This window comes from Trichosurus vulpecula, chromosome 5, assembly GCF_011100635.1.
Source record: "Trichosurus vulpecula isolate mTriVul1 chromosome 5, mTriVul1.pri, whole genome shotgun sequence".
NCBI lineage: Eukaryota > Metazoa > Chordata > Mammalia > Diprotodontia > Phalangeridae > Trichosurus > Trichosurus vulpecula.
In genome coordinates this window covers 285,133,598-285,160,366 of record NC_050577.1, presented here as the reverse complement: position 1 = coordinate 285,160,366, position 26,769 = coordinate 285,133,598, and the positions used below count along the sequence as shown (strand labels likewise).

Below are 26,769 nucleotides of genomic sequence, written 5' to 3'. Positions count from 1 at the left end.
ACTTCAAATTTCTGGGAAACACTTGTTCACCTGCCAATCCTAGAACAAGGGAATAAAGTGGAATTCATCCCTAGAAATAAATTCAGTGCAATAGAAATTATGAAAAGCTTTAGAATATCACACCTCTCTCACTCTGCTTTCTTTAGAATTAAGTGCTACGTGTGACTAGTTTAATATATATATTTTTTCTGTCGAGGAGACATTTTTTTCTTCCCCTAGAAAACCAGTGATTCACATGTCTTCAGTCACACAAAAAAATGTCATTTTTTACAAAAGGAGAATTGTGCTCTTAATGATAAAAATCATGTCTTTTTATGGAGTTACCAAAACATTGGGCAAATCGAGGTTTACCACAGTCTCCAAGGAACTGAGATTGTGAATTGCCTACAAGACAATGGGAAGGCACATGGTGGGCATGAGCAGGTACTGATGTATTACCAAGGAGTGATGCCAGGGAAGTGGTTAAAGGAAGGCATCAATGGAAAAAAGTGAGAAAAAAATCATGAATGAAAAAGTGAAGTGATAAAAGAAAAAAGATGGTTGGGTCATACACCAGGAGTGGGAGCATAACTTGTGGAGAGCTCTGGAGTTCTACTGGTATTCCCCAAGTGTCAAGAGATGTAGACACAGGTTCTCTAGTCAGGTTGGGTAGTTCTTCCATGAAGGATTCGAGGATATAAACAAGTGTTCCTCTGGCTGGGCAGGCATGTTTGGATCTGCATCACTAGAAGGAGTACCCACGTGAGATTAAAGATCTGTTAATGTATCAAAATAACCAGAAATCTGCCACTGTAAAGTAGACACCAGAGGAAATCTACCTTGTCCAGAGAAAAGGAGGTAGAAGGCTCATAGGTAGTTTCAGAGACGAGAACTCTTGAGTATACACTACTGAATACAGTCATACATCATCCCACTTTCCATTCCAAGTCCTTCCCATTCTATCCTTAACCCATACTGCCCACCCTGTATCTGACATCTTCAAACTACAGTGAAATCATTTCCACCACAACATGGTGATTTACAATGCAGAAGTCCACATCCTGGTTTCTGATGTCAATGTTAGTAGAGAGACCAATCTTGATCAGCAGAAATAAAGACTGAGGATTCTAAAGAATGCAGTTTCAACCACCCTAAACACCATTTACTTCTGTATTTTTCCCACTACAAGTAACTTCTATTCCCCTCAACTTTGAAAAGAAAGGTGATTTTTCTGTGTAAATACTTACTCTATGGTCTAATTTCACAGGAATAGACAATCTCAGAGTCAGGAGGGATTTCAGAGGTCATTTGTTCCAACTCATACCTGATCTAGCACTTATCACAGTTCCTGGCACATAGCAGGTGCTCATTAAAGGTTTACTGACTGACTACACAGAATATTAGGGAAGGGGGCATAGAATAGAGGGAAAAAGGATGGAGCTCGAATCAGCAAGCATCTCTACTCTGACCCTGTGGGCTCTTGGGTAATTATCTTAACATTTCTGAGCCTCTATTTCTCCTGTAAAGTGAGAGGGTAGGACTAGATGATCCCTAAGGTGCCTTATGGCACAAAATCTATGATCTTGTCTTCTACAGTGTCACTGACAGTCATCCACTTCTTATGCAATTCAAATAGCAATGTGCACTTTGTATCATTGTGGATAGGTATAGAAAGGAAACAAGCATTTATTAAGTGCCTACTATGTGCCAGAGCCTGTACTAAGTGCTTTAAAATGTTATTGTATTTGATCTTCACAACAACCTTGGGAGATAGATGCTATTATCCCCATTTTATAGTTGAGGAAACTGAGACAGACAGATGTTAGATGATTTACCCAGGGTTCCACACTGAGAAAGTTTCTGAGGCCAAATGTGAATTCAAGACTTCCTGATTCCAGAGCTCTATCCAGTACACTACCTCGCTGCCACAGTATTCCCAATTATATAATTTTTTTTTTACTTTGCAGGTTTTCCCATATTTCTGTGTATTATTCACTCTTGTGAATCAGTCCATCATCAGACATTTACTAAACACTTACTATTTGTCAGGCAGTGCATATTTGTCATTAGGGTCCTCACTGACCTACTTGACATTAGTTTTAAAAATCAATACCAGCAAATGCATCCCCCAGTCTCTTTCCCTTGGGATCCCAACCAATGACCTGTGGGCAGGGAAACACACATGTCAGTTGTTGTTGCTTTCACCACAGTAGAAGTCAAACTAATCTAAAATCTTCTATTAAGAATTTACCATTCTCTAGACACCTGAAAAGTGTACATTAGTATGGAAAATACAGACAAAAGTGAATTAGGCCCTGCCCTGAAGGAGTTTATATTTGAAGAGGGGAAATGTACACATGGAAATGTACATGCAATATTTATAAAATGAATACAAGTCAGTTTTGGGAGGGAGTAAACTGGGGGCTGGGGGGAGGAAGGGAAATCAGATAAGATTTCATGAAAAAGATGGAGATTCAACAGAGTAATGAAGAAATTAGAGATTCAAATGGATGGAGGTGAGGAAGAAGTGGATTCATCCCCAGCCTGGGCACAGACTAGATGCTTAGTAATTTTTTTTGGTAAAGTTTTAAATGTAATAGAGATGAGAAAAGAAAAAAAAATGCCATGTACACAGCAGAACATTAGAGAAGATTCAATATAAAACAATAGATTTCCATTTCAAGAAAACTTACATAGTAAATACTAAGTATTGTTTTCAAAGCTGCCCAGCTTTTCTTTGCATCCTTGTAGGTTTTCTTTTCTTCTCTGCTGTGCATTTTTTTTTACTTTATTTTTCCCCACCTTCCCCCAACTCTAAGTCATTATTCGTTGAATGTATTCATCATAACTCATCTTAATAGGATTGATCTCAGTAAGTATTAGGTGAGTTTCTGACAAGTGTGTCTTTGTAAATCAAGTCTTTTGTAAATTAAGCAATGTTTGAACTATTCTAACTCTAATCCAATTACACACATGTCGATTGTGTAATATGGATCAAAGGTAGGGCTGACAGGTGGGGCCTTAATAAGGACGGGTCTACTGGGGTTTATTTTCCCATAAAGAAGGTAGTTGCACAAATAAGACTCGGACCTACCTTCTTTCCCTCTCATTTAAATGCGCATATTCTACTTCCCTAATCGAGCGGCTAAAACTTTCGTTTTCTTCTGGTTAGCTAGGGAAAGTTCAAGGAAGCAGGTATCCCTACAGTGGCCACCAGCCCAACACCAGCATTGAAACCTTCAGGTTCCCTCAATCCCCCTTCGGTTCATTGACGTCCAGCAAACTGGCAAATGCAGAGGCCAGCCTCAGTGGAGCCTAGAGAGCCCACCCAATAGCTCAGCGCAGACGGTTCCTCCCAACCTCAATCTCCTTCCAACTCTGCTCACACACATTTCTCTCTTATCGGATCAGGTAGGCTTCTGGGTGGACAGCTCCCTTCCTAAAATTCAGAAGGAACTTAAGCAGAACTTATCGCGCCCCCACCCCACCCGCTCCACCCTCCCACCCTCTCCGCACTGCACTCCAGCGGCCTGGGCCACTCGATGACACTTGAAGTAGCTGAACTAACAGAGGCAGACAGACTGGTGCGCAGGACTCCAGCCCTGCCTGGCACAGACAGCCGCAATCCCCGGAGCAAAGCTACCACCGCGACGTGCGGCTCTCACCTGTTTGCGGAAAAGAAAGTTTGCTCAGCGAGGCCATGAGCACCCATCAGGAAACTGGGACCTTCGGGGTGTGGGACTATTTGGTGTTTGCTGGGATCCTGCTCATCTCCGCAGCCATAGGTGTTTACTATGCCTTCTCCAGAGGCGGCCAGCAAACCCCGAAGGATTTCATGATGGGAGGTCGGAAGATGACGGCAACGCCAGTGGCGCTGTCCCTCACCGCCAGCTTCGTTTCATCCATCGCAGTCCTGGGGACGCTCGCTGAGGTCTATCGCTTCGGGGCCATAATCAGCACGTGGGCCATCACCCAAGTCTTAGTGGTCCTCATCACTGCCGAGGTTTTCCTCCCGGTCTTTTACAGGTTGGAAATTACCAGCACCTACGAGGTAAGGCGACAACATTGCCCTTCCTTTTTGGACTTAATGAAAGTGTAGAAGAAAGCTCATCACACTGAGTTTTTAGATTTAGAGCTGGTGGGGTACTAGAGGTCATCTAGTTAAACCCTTCTCAATGCACCCAATGAGAAAGCTCTAGCCTAAAAGAATGACCTGCCCGACCTCACACAAGTAGCAAGTACCATCGGTCTTACTCCAAATCTAGAGCTGCTTCCTCATGTATCTAAAGCCATCTCCTTTGCTTCTCAACCATTTCTCTAGTAGGGAGGCACTAAAGAGACAGAGGGACCTTGGTCAATTAATTGTCCTCAGTCTTGTTAAACCCCCTACCCCAAGAAATGTGAACCTTTGCTCCAGAGACATCATACTCCAAATCAGAGTTAGAGTGGACTGTGCAGATAAAATACTATCCCAATTTAGTGAGAAGAAACAGAGGGAGCTGGGCTGGGAGTGAAGGGAGGTGGGCTTTGACCCACATTTCCTCATTTTAGCTTCCACAAGACAAGTGCCTATCACAGCGGTCACAATCTGTGCCCTCCCTGTGAAGCTGTCCCTACATAAAACACCTTCCTGGCTTCTCATTTCCCCGTCTGTGAAAAGAAGAGTAAGAGAAATCACCTTCCCTTCCCTTATAGCTACATAAAGGTGGTATGCCTCACTGGATAGCCACAGAGTCAAGAAGATGGGGGTTCAAGTCTTGTCTCTGACTGTGAGCTCTTCCATTAGACTGTGAATTACTTGAGAGCGGAGGCTGTTTTTTGCCTTTCTTTGTATCAGCAGAACTCAGCACAGAGCCTGGCCTATTGTAGGCCTTAAAAAATGCTTAGTGACTGATTAAAATATTAGCTGTGTGACCCTGAGCAAGTCACCTAATATCTCAATGCTCCCAAGCAGCTAAGACATTAAGTTACCGAGTTTTGGGCTTCATCGGTGAAAAGAATTTTCACCTCTAGTTGGAATGCACACATATATGCCCCCAATCTAGAAATTTCTTTAGAAAAAGATACCAAGTTTTTGTGAATTTCCTATTACCATAATTTTTGTCAGTGCTATATTCTTTGGCTGCAAGGTCCGTGACTGTGTTTTCTCTATTTTTCTTTTAATCTTCCCCGTGCCTAGTGCAGTGCTCTGCATACAGCATCACAGAATTTTTGAGCAGCAGCTTAAGAATTAAGCACTTAAGAGTTTACTGGCTTCCATCACACAAATGATGCTTAATTACTTGTTTGTGAAGTTGAGATAAAACACAGGAATTAGGGAGATAAAAAGGAAAGGGCATATGAAAGTGATTTCAGGCAAGCTCATACTTTCTTAATTATGGGGATAAAACATACTTCGATGCTTTAGGGAGCACCACTTATCAATTAATCAAGTATTATTAAGGGTTTCCTTTGGGCTAGGTGTATGCACTAAGGATATACAGAAAAAAAATGAAAACAGTTCCTCTAAGGTCTTCCCTAGACCTTTCGCATCTCTTTAAAAACATTTTTTTAAAAATCTCTGATGTGATGATAACATTACCCTCTATGTCTAAATCATGCACCCATTTGGAGCTTGTTTTGGTATACAGTATGAGATGTTGCTGTTTACTTAGTTTCTGCCAGATTGTTTTCCAGTTTTTCCAACAGTTTTTGTTAAGTAATGAGCTCTTGCCCCAGTGTCTGGGATATTTGGTTATAAAACACTAGACTATTGTGCCCATTTGTACCTTCCTTGTCTCTTAATAAATACATTGATACTCAACAGAGTGTGTTCTGTTTCATACCATATTGCAGTACAGTGGTCGTCAACTATGATTTACTCTAAATGTTTGCTTTAGATGAGATAACTGATGGGCAATATAATACTGAGGCTGGTTCAGGTGCCTCAGGAGGCAGTGTGGTTCACTGGTAAGATTCCTGGATTTGAAGCCAGTGGAACTGGGTTCAAGTTTTGGCTCTGCCATTTAGTACCTATGTGACCTTGGGCAAGTTACCTAACTCTACCGACTTCAAACCCTACAGACTTCTCCCCTTAAGGTGAAAGAGTTGGACTAGATCACCTTTATGGGTCCTCCTACCTCCAAACCTATGTTCCCTTAATCCCAGCTGGTGCCTAGGGGTAGGGCACAAAGAGCTAAGACAGTCAAGGCATAAAACTCCCTCTACTATTCCTATCAGACAGGGCATGGCAAGAAAGCATCACGGTGTCATGAAAAATGCATTGGATTTAAGGTCAGAAAACTTGAGTTCAAACTAAACCCCTCAGCAGCTTAGTTATTATGTGATCATGGCTAAGCCACTTCCTTTCTTTAGGCTTTAGTATTCTTATCTATAAAATGGAATGGCTGAAGCAATGTAATAGATATATGTGGAATCAAGCTGGAAAGGATCTCAGAAGCCATCCCTTGCATCCTAAGTCCTGTTAGCCTAAGACGCACATATAAGGCAATGTATTTCCAGTTACCATGTCAGAATGGCCAGAACTACACTTAGGAACTGCATGTTTCTTCACACAGATAGAAGGTAGGCTGGAATTTCTCTGAAATTAGTTCTTCCTTTGGAATGTTTACCCCTTCCAAGTGAGAAAACTTTTGTGAGCAAGTGGGAGGATATGTAGTGCAACAGTTGGCACTAGAGAGAGGGTGTGACCCACAAAGTTGAGTAGCTGCCCACAGCAGTTATCTCAAACCTTTTCATCCCTCTTCAAACCTCGAATGGCTCCTCCTCCTTCCACTCTCTCATCTGAGAACTTGCCTCACATTTTACTGAAAAAATTGAGGTCATTTGCCAAAACTCTCTTCTCCCTCCCTCCTCATCTCACATCACCTAGATATCTTCTGCCACCATCTCCTCCCCTTCACATGAAGAGGTGACCCTTCTCCTTACCAAGGTAAATCCCTCTACATGAACAAGTGACCCCATTCCATCCCATCTTCTCCAGAAGATTGTGCCCTCTGTTGTCTCTACTTTCTCACTTATCTTTGGTCTCTTGCTATCTATTGGCTGATTCTCCACTACCTATAAACATGCTCATATCTCCTCCATCCTCAAAAAATCTTCAATTGATCCATTCTTGCCTGCTAACTATCATCCTATATATCTCCTGTCTTTCATAGCCAGCTTTCTTGAGAAGGCCATCTACTATAGATGCTTCCACTTCCTTTCATTGTCTTATCTATAATCTAGCTTTCAATCTCATTATTCAACCAAAACTTCTTTCTCCAAAGTTACTAAGTCTCATAGTTGCCAAGTCCAGTGTTATTTTCTCAATACTCATCCTTTTTGACCTCTCTACAGACTTTGACATTGTCAATCACTCTCTCCTCCTTTTCATGACACTATTCTTTCTTGGTTCTCCTCTTATTTATCTGACCACTCCTCACTCTCCTTCCCTGGATCTTTCTCCTCTCCTCTCCCTCTCCACTATTTCACCTGGTGATCTTATCAACTCTCAGGAATTCAATTATCATCTCTATGTTGAAGATTCTCAAATGTACTTATCTAGCCCTAACCTCTGTGCTGATTTCACATCTTCAACTACCTATTGGACATTTGAGACCATTTAAGCCATGGGGGTGTTTGTGGGGAGGGGTGGAAACAGCATTTGCAAATGCAGAGGCATGAGAGGACAAGAGATCAGGAAATGGAGAATAACCCAGGGAGTAGTGGGAAATAATTCTGGAAAGATAGCTTGGAGCCACATGGTAGAAATCCCCAAATGTTCAAACATTCAGTCTGTCTTTTATTTTGGCTGGCAATAAGAACTGGAGTTTGTAGAGTAGGGGAGTGGTATTATTCGACCTGCACTTTGGGAAGATTGTGAAAGATTAACTGGAAAGAGGTGCGAAAGGGGATTCAAGAAAGGAAGACAAGTTAGAAAACCACTACAGGTTAGGGTAATAAAGGTAGTGGTGGTAGGAGGGGGGCTAGAAATGGGGTATGGACATTTGAGGTAGTGTGGAAATAGAAATGAAAGGATTGGATTGGGATTGTGGTGAGAAAAGGGAGGTGGAAATTGGAGAAGGTTTTGAGCATAGGTAATTGAACTCACCAGAAATCGGGAAGTAAGGAGAATATTTTAGTTTTGCTTATTGCTTCTAATTCTATTGGCCTGTGGGTCTGAGTTAACACCAGCCTATTATGCAAACCTTGCCTTTGTATGGAGCAGGCGTTCATAATTTGGGGTCTATGAACTTGTATTTTTTAAAAAGACATTTGGATACCTGTATTTCAATATAATTAGTTTTCTTTTTAAGCTTATGTATTTTATTTTCTGCATATAAGAATATTATTCTGAGAAAGGGGTCCATGGACTTCACCAGACTGCCACAGAGGTAGCCATGGCACAAACAAAAGTTAAGTGAGACACACCACAGAGTATAAGTTTTAAATGGAGAATTTATTAGCCGGCGACCATTCGGGGTCTTTTACCCAAATCAAATGTCCCCTAGTTGGGGTGGAGGAGTAGCTTAAATAGAAAATACAGGGTACAGTGGTGAATCATCTCTTGGAATTTTTGCAGACCATGTCACAAGGTGGTCCGGGGCACAGGGACAGATCAAGGATTTTGACAGGTTATCGTTCAGTGGGATGATGGAGTCACGGGGCCCCAGGGACATTTGCTAAATGCTGAAAAGATCTGAGTCCATTCTTTCTGGGGGTGTTGTCAGAGGCTAGGAGTTTTCTCAAGGGTCTCCTTAGTAGTAACTGATTTTCCAGTACCACATTCCCCACCTCTCTTTATGGAGCTGTTCAAATCTTTGAAAGAAGAATGACTTGATGGGGGGTAGCAATAAAATGAGGGGGCCAACCAAAACTCTAAGCAGGGGTGAGCCTGGGGAAGGCATGCATTTTGATAGTAACAATAAAAGGCAAGGCTCAGGCAGGGATCCTGGCCCAATGATAATGCAAGGCCCACGGCACCAGGGTAAGGCCAGATTTAGTTGGAAGACTCAAGGAGAGCCCAAGGAGCCTCCTGGGGACTGCACCCCAGATTCAAGGGGGTTCCCAGAGACTATGCCCTCATCATATTCCCTCAAACAAATAGGACCCAAATTCTTTTGGGGTCAGGGACGAAGGTCTCAGCTTCTGAAACTGCTTCCTGCTGGCAAGGGGGTAGAGCTGTCCCTGCCTTGATGGGTTCAGTTCAGGGTCTACACAGTCTGAGCAAAGAAGCCCAGGTCCTGGATCTTCTTCCAGTTACTCATTAATTCAGGCTCTGGGTCTGGTTGAAATTAAAAATGATACAAAATCGTATAAAATGTTCCACATTTCCACCTTTTGGTCAAAGGCAAACTGAAGGTTTCACCTGAAGACCAATTAAGGTATGGAAAAACCTCTATCTTCCTCAGGGGTGAAGTTCTAAAATCCTTATCTAGGTGGAGTCAGGTTTTTCCCTTTTCTGCTTTTGGACATGCCCAGGGATGGGCAGAAATTGTAAACTAATTGTAAGCAAGCAGAGGGAGCATAATTGCTAAAAATACTAAAAATTCAGGAAAACAGTCTTGGGAACACAAGGACTCAGAAAGGGAAAAAGCGGGTTCTTGCTCAGGTTCTGGTTCTGGATCCTGTGAGAAAGCCGTCTGCATCTGATGCTGTCCCTCTCAGGCTCTTTGGAATCACAGGGCAAGGTCTCCTACAGGCTCAGATGTCCACCCGGGAGCAGGGGCAGTCCTCAAATGTGATACACACATGATTTGATGATTGAGAGAAAAAAAGTGCAACATAGGTCCCAGCCACACAGGGCTGAGTTCAAACAATTACAATAAAGTTTTTCCCATAATTCACAAAACTACACAATTACATTGAGTCATGTATAGACCATATAGATGGTTCACAATAGAGGGGGAAATTTGCATGTCTCATGTTTTACATTTACACATTAGATAACCAAGGAAATTTAAACATGAACCATACAAAGTAATGCAATCATTATTAACAATGTTAACTAGCATTAAATTCCTCATACGCCAGTAGCACAGTACATATAACATCATATATAACATCATAAACTTTTAGCCATGCCATGTCTCTTTGATGGAATTTACAAAATAATCCACAAACCATTCTTAACAAAACTAAAAATGTTTCTGATTTAATGCCAGGACTTAATTGCACATTTTGTATACAGAGTAACTTTAAATTAGAGTTACATATTCACAATGTCCATTCAAAGCAGCACTTTTAAATCCCAGATGCCTGATTGTAGTTATCTGGTCCCTTGATAGTAAAATAGAGTTCTGCTTCTCTGGTTCAGATCTAGAAATTCTCAGGCAATTCTAACTTAATACAACTTGCAGATACTTTACAAAGGAGATATATTTTGACTTGTACCACTATCTTATACAATTTTCTTGTGCTAGAATCCAAATTTAAGATCTTATTACCAAAACACACTTATCAGCCCGAATTTCCAGAATTGATAAATTTTGGAGCCAATCATACACGCCTGTATAATTCTTAGGGGAATCAATCTGATCCTGTTGCCTTTTTTCAAAATTCGCTGTTTCCTTTCCTTTTATTAGGCATTTATCACATTACATCTTTGCCTTATTGCTTTGTCTAATCATTTCCCCCTTTTGGTGGATGTTATCTCTATATTATTTCAATGTTTTATTTGGCCATGAATATAGGTTAAAATTGTAAGCTATTCATACCTGTATCCTATTATAATAACTCAGAGATATTTCAATATTCATCTATTACCTAACAGATTTAGCATAGTGCTTACAAAACTTCTTGATAATATAAATTTGCTGTGAAAGAAAAGAGGGACAATGTCATATATCTTAACAGAAGGAAAGAACTTCCTTAGCTCTGTCACAGCCAATCATATAGTCACCAGGTGCTGAAAGCAGGGCTTAGGAGTAACCAGGTGGCGACTTTCCTTTTCAGAAAGGAAATAGCAGAATTGGGAAATAGAGTTGGGAAGATCCTACCTAGGCCATGCCCAAGGTCATCTTCAAAACTGTTTCCCAGGCACAGACATCCACCTTTAAAGTTCTTAGCTTGTAATGCCTGCCATACTACTACTGGCTTCATGTGACCTATTCCTGTAATCAGAGCTTAAAACAATATTAAATTGTAGTCCCATAAAATCTTAAATAGCAAATAAATATCCTTCAGATAAAACTGTCCAAATTTCATTGAGCTAATAATTATTAAATCAAGCTACATAACTTTTCCATCTTCTAAATACTTCCTCACACTCATTCCCAACTTACTTAAACCTTCTGAAACTATCATTCTCGGGACAGGAGAGGCTTAGCTAACTCCCATTTGTCCCCAAACTTTCTTATCTGCCTTTCCTATTTTCCCTCAAACCTTAATTTACCTTTCCAAATCTTTCAAAACCCATTACTCAGTCTTCCTTTACATTGCAACCATAAGACAAAAGAACTCATACATTAGTACTTTTTACTGTCATAACTGTGTATACTGGAATCCCATTCCAGCTTCTTAAACAAACAAAAGTGGTTAATGACTGACCTCAACAGGTTGATGGATTTGTGTTCTGTGTTAACTCATTCTGGAGGAAAGGGACACTTATTAAAGAGATCTGCCATCTCATCTCCCCCTGAGGGTGGGTTCTTCTCCATAAGATGGCAGACTTCACTAATAAAACTACCAAACCAAACCCATCTCAAGTCTTAGTCTAATCTTATCAGTTCTGTTGACTTTAAGAAGCCAGGTTTGGAGGCTTCTGACCCCTACTGTTTCTTTATTTTTAGTAAAACTCAAATCCAGTAATTGCTGCTCCTCCCCCTTCCTTCCCTTCTGACAGGCAGGCTAGGGTAAAATTCTTTCTTCTTATCTAAACTAAGGGCAGGGAGAAGTAAGGAATGCAGGGTGCTGTTTCGAACCTCCTTACAAGATTTTACAGAACATTTTTTCAAATGTATTTTCCCTTCTTTAAAACAGTTTAAAGTTTTATCCTGATGTTAAAAGGAATACTCACTAAACTTTTCTGATGAGAATTATTTAGAAGGTTTTAGAATGATAGACATAGAATGATAGACATCTCCTTCTCCTTCTTTAAAGCAAATTAACTCTTAAAAAGTGGAATTCATTAACTAAGTTGGTGGAAAATGTCCCCATTCTCAAATGTTGCACAAAATTCCTAGATATCACAAAGTTCCCTAGTCAAAAGGTGTTGTAATGTAGGGAACACTTAATTTCTATAATTACATACCCAATTAAATTTACCTTATCACAATAACAAGGTTTATGAGGACTTTAAAAACTTTTCATAGGAATTAATATATTTCTTTTTTTAAATTTTTTTTGAATTAATATATTTCTAAACCAAATATGACAGTTTAAAATTACCAAATTTTCATCGCATCCTTTAAAAGCACCCAATTCACATATATCAAACTCAGATTAAAATCACATAATGGTCTTCTCAAATCACACAATCTAAGAGAATTTTAGAAATACAATACAGAAACATCAATTGCATTTCCAGATTATCACATATAGGAATTGTTGATCCTATTACTTCTGGTATTTCTATATTAATACATTAATGCATAAATACATGCGTAACACATATCAATACATTAATATCTTTAATACACTTTATTTATTTAGCTGTATATTCCTTCAACACCCACTACCTCTGGCCCAAGTATTAGGAATATTTGCCTGGCCCTGAATGAACTTATAAAAGAAAGAGAAACTTTATTTGCAACTCCCCTACTCATTCTTTCTACTAACCTAAAATATTTCTCAGTCAATGTGGAGGGTGGGGGAAGGGTGTGGCCAGGAGCACATGGCAGCTAAGAGCAGCACATGGACTCCTGGCTAACCAGGTGGTCTCAAGCTGCTATTCTACAACCCTCCTAAATTCCTTTATACAAGTTTCTATCTTTCTCTTTCCCAAATTTTACTTTTTTTTTTTAAGCTTTGCCAAAAGGACGGGCTACAAAGGTACCCAGGGGCACAGGACTGACTGTCAGTCTGTGAATTTCTGTCCTTCTCCTTCTTTTGCCTGGTGGGGAGGGTGATTTAAGTTTTCCCTACAGTTCTCCTGCATTGTCTTCTAATTTGATCTGGGAGGAGAGGAGTTTGTTTTAACTGCTTTAACTTTTACTGCAGCCCTGGCTCTGTCAGAGACAGGACAACAATCGTGAAAAAATCTCAATAATTGTAATTCAAGCAAACTTCACCTTTTGCTCACTCCTTAAAAAACCTTTTTACACTTAAATCTAAGGGATAAGATTCCCTCCTAACTTTGGGGACAAAGACAAACGCGAGAGTCTGACCAAAAACCTTTTACCAGACTCCATATTTACGGATAAATAGAGGTTTTTAGCCAGAAGGCATTCATTGGGAGGAGGTGTTTCAGCAAGAGTGAGCTCCTGGAATGACTTTACAATTTCAATTCTTTCTCCCAAAATCCAACTAACCAATTTCCAAACTTTTTAACAATTAAAACCCAGAATTTGCCAAAATTTTAACCCTATTTCCGTTCTAATTCCAAGTTTGGCCAGACAAGGAATCACAAGGAAAAGAGTCTTTGTTTCTCTAGTTGCAAGCTGAAATCTCTGGCTGCCTGCATTTCAGATTTTTTTTTTAAACAAAACATAGACATTTCACAATTTTGACATAGACACACGAACAGAGACAAACTCAAAAATGTAACAAAACCACAGTGTGGATCAAATTGAAAGCTAAACCAATTCCCCTCAGAGGAAAGAAAAATAAACCAGATTTCCTCCTTAGGGATAACAACCTCCAATCTTCCTTCACACCCCAAACACAAAACAGAAAACCAACAGCACATGTTAATTGAAGGCTAAACAAATTCCCCTCAGAGGAAAGAAAAAATAAACCAGATTTCCTCCTTAGTGATAACGACCTCCAATCTTCCCGCACCCCAACAGGGAGAAGATCGCATGAGGTACTTTCCCCCCACTCTGCACACATCCCGCGTCCAGGTTATCGTGTTAACAGAGACCAGATGGCTAGCCCAGAACAGAAACCTTACCTCTAGAGGTCTGAAAACCAGAATTCTCCATAGGCCAAAAAGGGACAAGTCAGCAAAAAGCCCATTCTCCGAGACCATCACCCCACATCAGAGTCCTAGGAAAAGAAATCCCTAGGAGCCAGGCCTCTGAAGTGAGAGAAGGTGGATCGGGGGCAGAGACTCTCTGCTGAGGTCCGAAATCCTGTGTGTGTCTCTGGGGTGGTAACATGAAATACCGCCTTATCTCGCTGGGGCCTCCAAAATGTTATACCAAAAGCTAGTGAGACGTACCACAGAGTATAAGTTTTAAATGGAGAATTTATTAGCCGGCGACCATTTGGGGTCTTTTACCCAAATCAAAATGGCCCCGAGTTGGGGTGGAGGAGTAGCTTAAATAGAAAATACAGGGTACAGTGGTGAATCATCTCGTGGAATTTTTACAGACCAGGTCACAAGGTGGTCCGGGGGCACAGGGACAGATCAAGGATTTTGACAGGTTATCATTCAGTGGGATGTGGGATGATCTTATCTATTGACATTCCTTGGAGGAGTCACGGGGCCCCAGGGACATTTGCTAAATGCTGAAGAGGTCTGAGTCCATTCTTTCTGGGGGTGTTGTCAGAGGCTAGGGGTTTTCTCAGGGGTCTCCTTAGCAGTAACTGATTTTCCAGTACCACATAAGAACCCCTGGTCTAGAGTTCTACGGCTTTCAAAACTCTTTCCTATAAAGAATCTCATTTGATCCTCACAGAAAATGTATAAGGGAGGTAAGGCTGATACTGTTCCTGGAAGCTTGACTAGGGTTCCACAGCTGGTTAAAAATGACAGAGCCAGATTTTGAACCCAGATCCTCTCATCCCAAATCCACTGTCTCATACCATTAATTGTCCATTCACTTTTTCTCTCTTGACTCAAATCACACATGCAATGTGAGGGCATTTAGAGTTAGGGTTAAGAGCTGATTTGAGTTGCAAACCCAGGTCCCCAATTCCAAATCCCGTACTTTTTTCTATAGATATATTCTGATAGAGAACTTTGCTATGGCGGGGGGGGGGGGGAAGAGAGAAAGAGAGAGAGACGGACAAAGAGAGACAGAGAGAGAGAGAAAGAGAGAGAGAGATTAGTTATGACTGATCAGCTAGGGAGGCAGCTGTGCCAATGGAAAGGACAGTGGACTTGGCATCTGGGGACCTGAGTTCATATTCTTCCTTTGCCACTTACTATCAGTATAGCTTTGAGTTCAGACATGATCGTTGAGGTCCTTTCTAACTTGAAATCCGGGATACTATGATAGTGTGGGACACTGCTATGGGAAACTGTTGATCATGCATATTAACCACTTTATCTTTTAAATTATTTTGAAGTATTTAGAGCTTTGTTTCAATAAACACATTCACCTCTGTGGAACAATACTCTTCATCTTTCAAATGGTTAGTAATTCTCCAGCATTCCTTTTATTTTTTAAAAAATAATATAATGTGCTTTGGGAAACAAAGCACTTTGGGATTTTTTGTTTGTTTGTTTAGTGTTCTGTTTATGTCATCTGGGCATCTGTTTGAAGGAGCTGCTAAGTGGATTTGTGGAATATTAGGAGAAGCAGAACTGGAAACAGAAGCCTCTTATTGCAGAGCAATGACCATGGAGATCCTTAAACAATCTTCAGAAAATATTCTTGTTTTCTGAACTAAGAGAATAATTGGAACCAAGAGGTTTATCAAAGGATGAAAGTATTTTCATTGAAAAGTCTCTGGAGTTACTAGTAACTCCCAGATCAATGGGGACTTGGAGTTTTCAAGCCCTTTCCTTACAATGACTTCCAAGTCTACAGGGGTAGCTGGACCTGCATACCATTTGGGAGTGGGCATGGAGAGGCAGGACTCCATGCTGTGGGAACCATCACCATCACATATCCAGTTTCAAAATTTTCCACAAGGAACAATCCAGAACCACAGAAACATGTGCAAGGGAAGTTGACTCAGAAGTGTGGAGAGGTAGGTCTCTGTGAAGCCAAGGATGCTAATTTTTACCTGAAGTGCTTGGGGTTACTGCTGTGGCCAAGTGCTATCCCAAAGTGCCTCCCCTGACTCATCTGGTTCAGCATTTCCTCCATTGCGCATGAGGGTTTTGGTGAGGTGTGCTAGAGTCTCTGAGATCTGATACAATGGAGAATGGCGGAGAGCTTTTCTTCTTTAAACAGTTACCTCTTCCCTTTTGCAATCAAAAGCCATGTAGAGCTTTGCTATTTTTACTCAAATGATGCCTGGCCCAAATTTGTATCCCAGTTCTCCAGGAGAACAAGAACACAGAAGAAGAGGTGGAAAAGAAGTGGTTTTGGCAGTAAATATAATATGCTGCCATAAAGACAAAAATGAAGAATGTTTAAAAATATAAAGTCCTGCTAAATGAAAAAAGTAGAGATAGGAGACCAGGAGCCCAGAATGCCAAAGTTGAAAGGGACCTGTTGAGTCTATCCCTTAACTGAGTAGATCTCCCCTCTGCAACATTCCTTAATAAAAGGTCATCCAGCTTCTCCATAGAGACCTCCAGCAACAGGGATCTCACTATGCTTTTATGTGGTCTATTCCACTGCTGGCGCAGCTAGGTGGTGCACTGGATAGAGTTCCAGTCCTGGAATCAGGAAAACTCATCTTCTTGGGTTCAAATCCAGCCTCAGACACTTACTAGCTATGCACCCCTGTGTGAGTCACTTAATGCTATTTGCCTCAATTTCCTCATCTGGAAAATGAGCAGGAGAAGGAAATGGCAAACCACTTCAGTATCTCTGCCAAGAAAACTCCAAATGGGGTCACAATAGTTGAACAACAAGATTCCTCTGCTGGGCAGCTCCAACTATGGAAGTTTCTCCTTTGGTAAAGTCTGCTTCTCTGCAGTTTCCACAAGTTTCTTGGACTCTGCCTTCTGGAATGAAACAAAACAAATCAAATTCTGATTCCATATCACAGTCCTTCAGATAGGTGAATTCAGCTCTCAGGCCCCTCCATTGCCTCTCCTGGTGCCACACAAGTCTTTTCTTCTTCTAGTTCTTTTGATCCCTGAATGGCATGAACTGTGGTGCCCTGAACTTTGATTAAACAAGTTGCAATACTCCAGGTATAGCTCTTGAAGAAATAATATGCATTATAAAAATGTGTATTCACTACTTACAGTGTGTAAGGCACTATAGTAAATACAAAGAATGAGACACAGAGACACATTTCATGAGGATTAATTTTTCCCTCTTTTTTCTTCAGTCACAGGGTTCAACCTATGGGGTGCTATCATTGTCACAGGAAGTGGTCTGCACTTTCTACTGCACCATGGTATGCCTACCATTTATTTCCATTGAGACATGCCTCATGAAGTCTACATAATTGAAAATTCTAGGACTCAGGCACTGTCCCTCTTGCTGTTGAGAAATGGGCTGCCCATACTTCTTTAATGACACATGGATGATGGGTAGTATTCAGAGGGAAAAAAAGTTTGCATTTCGTCATTATATTTGATGATTTTTTTTTTGTTGTAGTGGTGGTGGTGGTAGTGGGGTGGAAATACTCAGGTTAATGTGGGGGAGTTAGCTGTCTCGATATAGTGCTACTGTATTGATCTAATCAGGTGGTGTGGCACAGTGCGGGGGGACCCCTGAGGGGCAGAGCCAAGATAGCAGAGAAAAGGGTAGGGACTCTCCTGAGCACTCCCAAATTCTCCTTCAAATACCTTTAAAGTAATGTCTCAAAACAAATTCTGGAGCAGTAGAACTCACAAAAGGATGGGGTGAAACAATTTTCCAGCCCAAGATAACTTAGAAGGTTGGCAGGAAAGGTCTGTTGAACCTGGGTGAGAGAGAAAAACAGTCTAGTGCAGGTTGTACCAGCACAGACCCAGACCCAAGCAAACTAGTTGTGGAAATCTCCATCCCCATTCCCACATTAGATATGGAGCCAGAAGACTAGACTTCATACCTTGGCTATGCCTGTGACTTATGCCCATTGGACAAGTTATTTAACCTCTCTGGCCTGTTTCCTCATTGCAAAATTCAGATATTAGATTAGGTAACCTTTAAGGTCCCTTCCAGCTCCTATGAGCCAATGATCAGACCGGTAACATTTTAAATGTCCTTTCCCCAACAAAGGGTGGTTTCAAAGCTGTCATCTGGACAGATGTTTTCCAAGTTGGAATCATGGTGGCAGGACTTTTGTCTGTGATCATACAGGCTGCTGAGGTCCAAGGTGGGATCAACAAGATTCTAAATGATTCTTATCATGGAGGAAGATTAAACTTCTGGGAGTAAGTTTACATTTGTTGTGTGTATGTGTGTGTGTCTCTGTGTGTCTGTGTGTGTCTGTGTGTCTGTGGGTGTTTATGTGTGTCTGCTAGGGTAAAATTTCAGTGGAAACGTTCGTATTTGAAAAATTAATTAATTTTCTGTTATACTTATTTAGTTAGTTTTGTGAATTTTGAATAATACATTTTAAATTTCAATTTTAACAAGAAGGGGTGCCTGCCAGTATGCACTGTGAATGCCCCAGCTTCTGGATGACACTTTTTCAGATCAGTAGATCAGTAGAGAAACTCCACTTGCTTGGTCACATCAGTTACTTTTTGTATCTCCATTAGACTTTAGTTAATTTATCTCCATTAGACTTTTCCTATGAGATCACATCAAAGATGTATATGCACCAAAGCCTTGAGTTTGGGGTAATCTTAAGGCTAGGGTTACACTTACAATCTTTTCGGTCCCTAAGAGCAGCCAAGAAGGTTTCCCAAAGTCCAAAAATCAACTAGTGTCTCAGTCATTGAAAAATCAACATGAGATGGTGGTTATATTGAATTTTAATAAGAAATATCAATGTTTTAAAATTTTAAATAATTAACCTTGTGAGTTTTTTTTTTAAAGTTTGTAACGTTTATATTCCTGAAGTTATTAAATCTTAAGACTACCTTGGAACTTTTGGGACATCCTGTCTTATCTTATTTGATCCCACTACAACCCTCCCCATTTTACAGTTGAGGAAACTGAGGCTGACAGAAGTTAAGTGACTTACCCAGGGTCACAAAGATAGAAAGTGTCTGAGGCTAGATTTCAACTTAGGTCTTCCTGATTCCAGATCTGGTACTCTATTTACTGTGCCATCTAGCTGCCTAGGAACAGGGTCTTATGTTTCTTTACTTTTTTCAGGGCCTTATGTTTCAAACTTCCAGGGGATGGCTTTTCATTTCACTGGGCTTAAATGTGAAAGGTTTCCACAGTGTTATACTTTGTGCAATACTCTGATATTTTGTCTTCTTTTATTCTTTTCATTTAGCTTCAATCCAAACCCTTTGCAAAGGTATAGCTTCTGGACAATTATCATTGGGGGGACCTTCACATCAACCAGTATCTACGGCATCAATCAATCCCAGGTTCAGAGGTACATCGCATGTAAAAGCAGGTTCCAAGCAAAAATGTAAGCACAGCTTTGGTCTCAACAGTCTTTAAATATCCTTCAGTTTCATAAAGGTCTGTTTAACTTTTCATACAATGGTAGATAGGACAGGCTAGGTGGCAAAGTGGGTAGAGTGCCAGGCTTGGAGTCAGGAAGATTCCTCTTTCTGAGTTCAAATCTGGCCTCAGACACTTAGTATCTATGTGACCTTGGGCAAGTCAAAACCCAGTTTGCCTCATTTTCCTCATCTGTAAAATGAGCTGGAGAAGGCAGTGGCAAACTGCTCCAATATCTTTGTCAAGAAAACCCCAAATGGGGTCACAAAGAGTGGGACACAAATGGAAAACAACTGAAATGGTAAATAACATAACATAAAAATAAAATAACATAATGACAACATAGTGGTAAATGATGGTGATGATGGTGATGGTGATGGTGATGGTGGTGGTAGTGGCATGATGATGATGATGAAGAGGATGATGATGATGATGATAGGAATGATGATGGTGATGGTGGTGATGATGATGACTGTATGCTGTAAAAATGGGAGACAGCATGGTAAGGTGGATAAAGTGTTGGTAATGAAGTCAAAACTGAATTTAGAGCTTTATTCTGATATATACCAACTATGAGATTGTGGGCAAGTCTCACTTCACTGCTCAGTGCTCTGTTCATTTATATTCATTCAATCAACATTTATAGATAAATTGTTCATCTGCATCACTGGCATTTTATTCAATAATAAAATCACAGGTCTGCACAGAAAATGATGATGATGATGGTAAGCTGATTTTTATAAAGCACTTTAATTTTAGCAAAGTGCTCGCATATGTTATCTCACTTGAGGTTCAAAACATTAGTAGGTACTACAGATATTGTCTCTGTTTTACTAATGAAAGAAATGAGATTGAGAAAATTTAAATGATGCACATGGGATTTCACAGCTGATAGGGTTAGAGGTGAAATCTGAACCCAAGCCTTTGTAACATCAAGTCTTTACAGAGGCAGTGTGGTGCACTGGTCAGAGCCATGGATTTGGATTCAGATCTTAAGTCTGTCACTATCTGTGTTGGACAACTTAGCTCTCTGAACTTGTTTCCTCATCTTTAACGTTAAGGATTTAAACAGATGATCTCTCAGATTCCTTTTAATTCTAAAAGAGGAGGAAGGGAAAGACCTCTCTATCTTCAGCTAGGTGTTACAGTAGATGGAGTACCAGATTTGGAATTAGGAAAATCTGAGTTCAAATCCTCCCTCAGACACTTAGTGGTTTTTTATGGGAGCAAACAACTTTCTTAGACTGACATGTGTCCTTGTTTTCTAACATTGATGGCTTGGGGAGGGTGAATCATTTTGATCAAAAGGATCCGTCTAGGGATTATAATTGATTGCTGTGGCAACCCAACAATCTGTTATGTGCAGATGGTTCTACTTGAATGGCACTGCGGTCAATTACAGTAATTGCACGTGAATGTGATGGTGGTAGGTTCAGGTGCGTAGATCTGAATAGGAGAGCATTGTAAATACCTGCACTTATTTCCTTATAAAATGGAAGTGAATGCTGTACCCATCTTACACTGTACTTTCAGGATTCCAAAGTATCCAGGTACCTACTTTACTAGGTGAAAAAGTTAGAGGAGATGATTGTTTGGAACTATGCATAAAAGTACAATCTTTGGGATAACCAAATATTTTATTAGCTTGATTGGTTCATCATGATGTTGCATGACCACACTCTTTGTAATATTGTAGGATTACTTTTTTAATTATATTTTTAATTACATATAATAACAATTTTTAACATTTATTTAAAAAATTATAGTTTTCAAATTCTCTCTCCTCTCTCCCCGCTTTGATAAGGCAAGCAAAGTTGATATAGATTATATATGTGCCATCATGTAAAACGTATATCCATATTAGCCATGTTGTGAAAGAAAACACGGACCAAAAACCAAAACCAAAAAACAAACCCACAAAGAAGAAAAATAAAGTAAAAAAGTATGTTTCAATCTGCATTCAGATTCTACAAGTTCTTTCTCTGGAGGTGGATAGCATTTTTCATCATGAGTCCTTTGGAATTATCTTGGATCATTGCATTGCTAAGAATAGCTAAGTCATGCATAGTTGATCATTGTACAATGTTCTCCTGGTTCTACTCACTTCACTTTGCATTAGCTCATATAAGTCTTCCCATGTTTTTCTGAAACCATCCTGCTTGTCATTTCTTATAGCATGATAGTTTTCTATCACACTCCTATGCTACAACTTGTACTTGCCATTCCTCAATTTGTGGGAATCCCCTCCATTTCCAGTTCTTTGCCACCACAAAAAGAACTGCTATAAATATTTTTGTACCAATAGGTCATTTTCCTTTTTGTAGATTTCTTTGGGATACAGACCTAATTGTGGTATTGCTAGAGCAAAGGGTATGCACAGTTTTATAGTCCTTTGGGCATAGTTCCCAAATTGTTCTCCAGAATGGTTGGATCAGTTCTATTGTTGGATTTCCAAAGAAAGTAGCTAGTAGAGAGTGAAAGAAGAAAGAACTTGAACTCAGGCAGTCAGGTCCCAAGTTAAATGGCTTTATCCTTATGCCATAATGCAACCTATGTTTTTGATTTCAGAAAGACTATTAAATCAGAGCAAAAACCCATTTTTAGTCCAACTAAATGAAATGTGTTTACTTAATGTAGTATGGAAGCAAAAATGCTTTGCTCCCCCTCCCCCATATGATGCTTCTTTTTAGATTAAAATGGAATTTTATTTTTTGTTTTAGGTCTCTTTACATAAATCTTGTAGGACAATGGACAATCCTTGCCTGTACCATTTTTTGCGGGCTTGCCATTTATTCAAGGTACCATGAGTGTGATCCTTGGACTTCAAAGAAAATATCAGCACCAGACCAGGTTCAGTACTGTTGCCCTTTTGTGAATACATTAGCCAAATTTATGAAGCAGATTATGAAATGATCTTGCTTATTCAGAAAAAAATCTGACATATTAAGCAAAAAACACATGGGAAGGCTAGAAACTCATTGTCAGCTGGTTTAAAAGATTTATTTATTTATGTGGGTTTTTTTTGAGACGGGGGCAGGGCAATTGGGGTTAAGTGACTTGCCCAGGGTCACACAGGTAGTACATGTGTCAAGTGTCTGAGGCTGGATTTGAATTCAGGTCCTCCTGACTCCAGGGCTGGTGCTCTACTCACTGTGCCACCTAGCAACCCCCTGGTTTAAAAGATTTAGCAAATTTGTATTTTCAAAGTTATAGCTGTGAGGAATCCTGGGTCCCAAATTAAAATGCAAAGATAAATTTTAAGAGTATGTGTTAATAATAGGTCTGATTGACAATAGTTAGATTAGCTGGCTCTCAGTCATGTTTTAGAAATTAGTTTAATTACAGATATAAATCCTGGTGGGAAGCAATAAGGAAATCATACAAGCACAGAACAGTATTGAAGTTTTTCAATCAACCAACAAACAAAAATAAAGTTTTGCCATAGAGCTTAACAATTATTTGAAACATTTATTTATATGAAAAAACTCATTCTCTGACAAAGCTTAGATAACTGAGAAATTGATATATCTATCTCTTTCATCAGTTAAAAAAAAGCCAAACAAATGTATTTTATGACAATAAGGAACAACCTTAATAAATTTGGGACTTTTTCAGCTGATGCCCCATTTGGTGTCGGACATTATGAGAGATTATTCAGGACTCCCAGGACTCTTTGTAGCATGTGTATATGGTGGGACATTGAGGTATGAACTTTATGTAATTCATGGATTGTGATTTTTAGAGTGCTTTGTAATGACCTTCATATTTTTATGAGTTAAGTTGGATTTTAAATATAAGAATGGTAAACATGCAACTCATGTATGTATTCCATTGAATACTTTAAAGAATTGTCATTTCATCAGTATCTACAGGATAAATGAGATAATAGTTTTACAGTGCATAGCACAGTGCTTGGCACATAGTAGGCAGTATATAAATGCTAGTTATTATTGTTATTTTTATTATTAAATCATCATAATTTTATATAGTACGTTACCATATTCCCTCTGAGATTTCAACAATAATAACTAAATGTCAACAGTTTTCACTTCAAAAGGTTTCACTATTTACAAAAAATAGGTAGCCTAGTAAATTTTCTCATACATATACACGCACACACACGTGTGTGTGTGTAGAGACAGCATGGCATGGTGGATTGTATTGGTCTTTGAGTCAAGAACATCTGGATTCAAATTTTGCCTCTTATACTTTCTACTTGTGCTACCATGGACAAGTCACAACATCTTTCTACCTCAGGCAATGCTCTAGAACTTTAAGATACAGAATTGTTTTTATTGGTGAAAGGAATTCCTATCAATTTCAATGAAATCCCATGTTGCCAATGCATTGATGTACAGGTGTGGCTACAAAATGGGAAAGGAAGGGGAGACAGCAAGCAAACAATTATGTACAAACAAGCTAAATACAGGATAAATTGGAAATAATTAAGAGAAGGTAGGTACTAGAATTAAGAGGGGTTGGGAAAGGCTTCCTGTAGAAGACTGATTTTAGTTGGGTCTTGAAGGAATCCAGAGAAGCCAAGATGCAGAGTTGAGAGCTTCCAGGCATGAGGGACAGCTGGAGAGAATGCCTAGGGCAGGAGATGAAATGTTTTGTTCATGGAACAGGCAGGAGGCCAGTACCACTGGATCAAAAGGTATATGGTGGGGAAGAAGGTATGAGAAGACTGGGGTAATAAAAGGCTTTGAAGTGTCAAACAAGGGATTTTATATTTGATCCTGGAAGTGATAGGAGATCAGTGGAGTTTATTGAGTAGGGGGCAACATGGCTTGGACATTAAAGGCTCAATTCCTGCAACTGAAATATGCTAGCTATCCTAGTCTGTGCATATTATTTAACCTCTCTTTGGCCTAATCACAAGTTGCTGAATAATAACTTATCTGCATTCATAGTGTGCATGCTAGAAGCTCTCTACACCAATAAAATCACAGATTGCCCCTTCCTCCATCTTCTCTCCTCAAATAAAATTATAACATATTTTAAGGAAGATGGATTGTAATAGTTCTTTCATTACAAAGGTGAAAAAAATCAACCTTTTTGCCTTCATAACGGCCAGTTGTGTCTTTCTGAGACAAGAGAGATAGTTTGGTGTAGTGGAAAGAGAATTGACTTGAAATCAGAGGACTTGGGTTTCTTCTTTATTTATTTATTTCATCTTCCTAATGGGCAACTAGGTGGCACAGTGGATAGAGTGCCAGGCCTGGAGGCAGGAAGACCTGCAGCCTCAGCCACTTACTGTGTGACCCTGAGCAAGTCACTTAACCCTGCTTGCCTCAGTTTCCACATCGATAAAATGAGTTGAAAAAGAAAATGGCAAACCAGTCCAGTGTCTTTGCCAAAAGGGGTCATGAAGAGTTTGATATGATCAAAGATGACTAAATAGCAATCACAACAGTCTTCTTAAAATGCTTTAAAGTAACAAAGTTTTCACTTTTCTCCTTCAGCACCGTGTCCTCCAGTATCAATGCTCTAGCTTTAGTAACGATCATCAAACGATCATCATTTAGTAACCTCATCAAACCTCACTTTCGATTGCTCTCAGATGAGACAGTATCTTGGCTTTTGAAAGGAACAAGTAAGTGACCACTGCATTTTCACAGTTTTATATATAAAGTCTTTTTTATATCCATCCTCAAAAATATGGATGGATGTTTGCCATATCAAAAATCGTTATTCCTGCATGTCTGACTCAATTTAGAATGGTCAACTCTTTTTGCAATGACATGCGATTGCAGATTTAGAAGTGAAAGCTGATGTAGATGTCACAGAATTGTAACCTCTCAGATTTGGAAGAGAAAATATTGGACAGTGTCCTACCTGTACCTAAATAAGAATAATCTCTATAGCTCACCTACTAAGTGGTGATGCAGCATTTTCTTGAAGACCTTAAATGAGGGGGAACGTACTACCCCCCCCCACCCAATAGCAAGTCAAGCCTCTATTTGAATTTTTTAGAATTCCTATTTATTCTTCCTGGTTTTGTCCTCTGTAGTCAGGGTAATTCGAATCCCTCTTCCTGGTTAGGAACTCTCAAATAATTGAGTAGAGCCATCATGAACCCGGCCCCCCCCCCCCCCCCCCCCCCGCCGAAATCTTCTTTTCTCTGTGCTGAGCGTCTCCAGTCTTTGGTCCAACTGTCTCCCCTGCATTTTTTCCTGATGAGTGAAGAAATTGAGGATCAGAGAGACTAAGGGAATTATGCAGTCACACAGATATTAAATAGCAAGGCAAAAATTTGAGCTCATGTCCTCCAAGTCAACCTAGAACTTTTCCCTCTCTCCTATGCAAAATCACAGGGAATAGGTGACATCTGAGATGGCTTTAAAATTGATAAGCATTCTGAAAGTCAGAAATGAGGAGCACATGCTTTCTAAGTATGGAGAACAGTCCCTACAAGTGTATAGAGGCTAGAGGCAGAATTTTCAGCTTAGGAAATAGGAAATAATTTCCTGGACAATGTCCTGGCTGTTCCGTGAACAAGACACTCCGTCTCTCAGCTCTGGACTTTTTCTCTGACTGTCCTTCATGACTAGAATATTCTCCCTCTTCAACTCACCTACTGACTTCCCAATCCCATCTTCAGCAGGAAGCCTTTTCCAACCCTTATTAATTCTAGTGCTTTCCTTCTCTTAATTATTCACTATTTATCCCACATATGACTTGTTTGTATTAGCTTGTATGTTGTCTCCCCCCTTATATTGTAAGCTCCTTGAGGGTGGGGACTGTCTTTTGCCTCTTTGTATCTCTAATGTTAGCATAGTGCTTGGTACATAGTGGGCACTTAATAAATGTTTGCTAAGGGTAGATTAGATATTAGACAGAGAGCATGTGAAAGCGAGGAATGTGAAATGAACCTAGAAAGATAGTTTGAAGTCAGATCATAGAATGTCTTTAATGCCAGGCTAAGGGGTTTTTATTTTATACTGAAGGCAATAAGGACCCAGTGAAATTTTTTGAGCAGGGTAGTAAACACAGTGAAGTCAATATCTTTGTATATTTGGGGGCTTTGGGGGCAGCTATGCAAGGATGTATTGGATAGGTGAGAGACTGAAAGCAGAATTCCCAGAGTCTCTGGTTGAGCATATACTGACCCCAAATGCAAGTTCCCAGTGCAGAGAGATTGAATCAATGAGGCAGATAATTTAATTAAATTTTTGGGGGTTAAATACAAACACTAAGTAAGATTATAGAAATGAACATTCAGCAAGAATGTAGAGGTATAGCTCTCCAGATTCCTGCCTATGGGAATGTACCCAGATCAGTGACAATGATCTTGATG

At 39.9% G+C, this 26,769-nt stretch overlaps 1 protein-coding gene across 1 annotated transcript in view; it reads left to right on the top strand.

Moving 5' to 3' along the window:
* The first annotated feature begins 3,679 nt into the window (after nt 1–3,679).
* Nucleotides 3,680–26,769, top strand: part of LOC118851354 (sodium-coupled monocarboxylate transporter 1-like) — a 42,000-nt gene continuing 18,910 nt past the window's right edge. Inside the window, 9 exon segments of the mRNA XM_036760799.1 lie at nt 3,680–4,030; nt 15,355–15,420; nt 17,235–17,282; nt 17,284–17,310; nt 18,120–18,274; nt 19,294–19,434; nt 22,190–22,319; nt 23,085–23,173; nt 24,935–25,065. Coding sequence (XP_036616694.1) covers nt 3,680–4,030; nt 15,355–15,420; nt 17,235–17,282; nt 17,284–17,310; nt 18,120–18,274; nt 19,294–19,434; nt 22,190–22,319; nt 23,085–23,173; nt 24,935–25,065 — 1,138 coding nt within the window.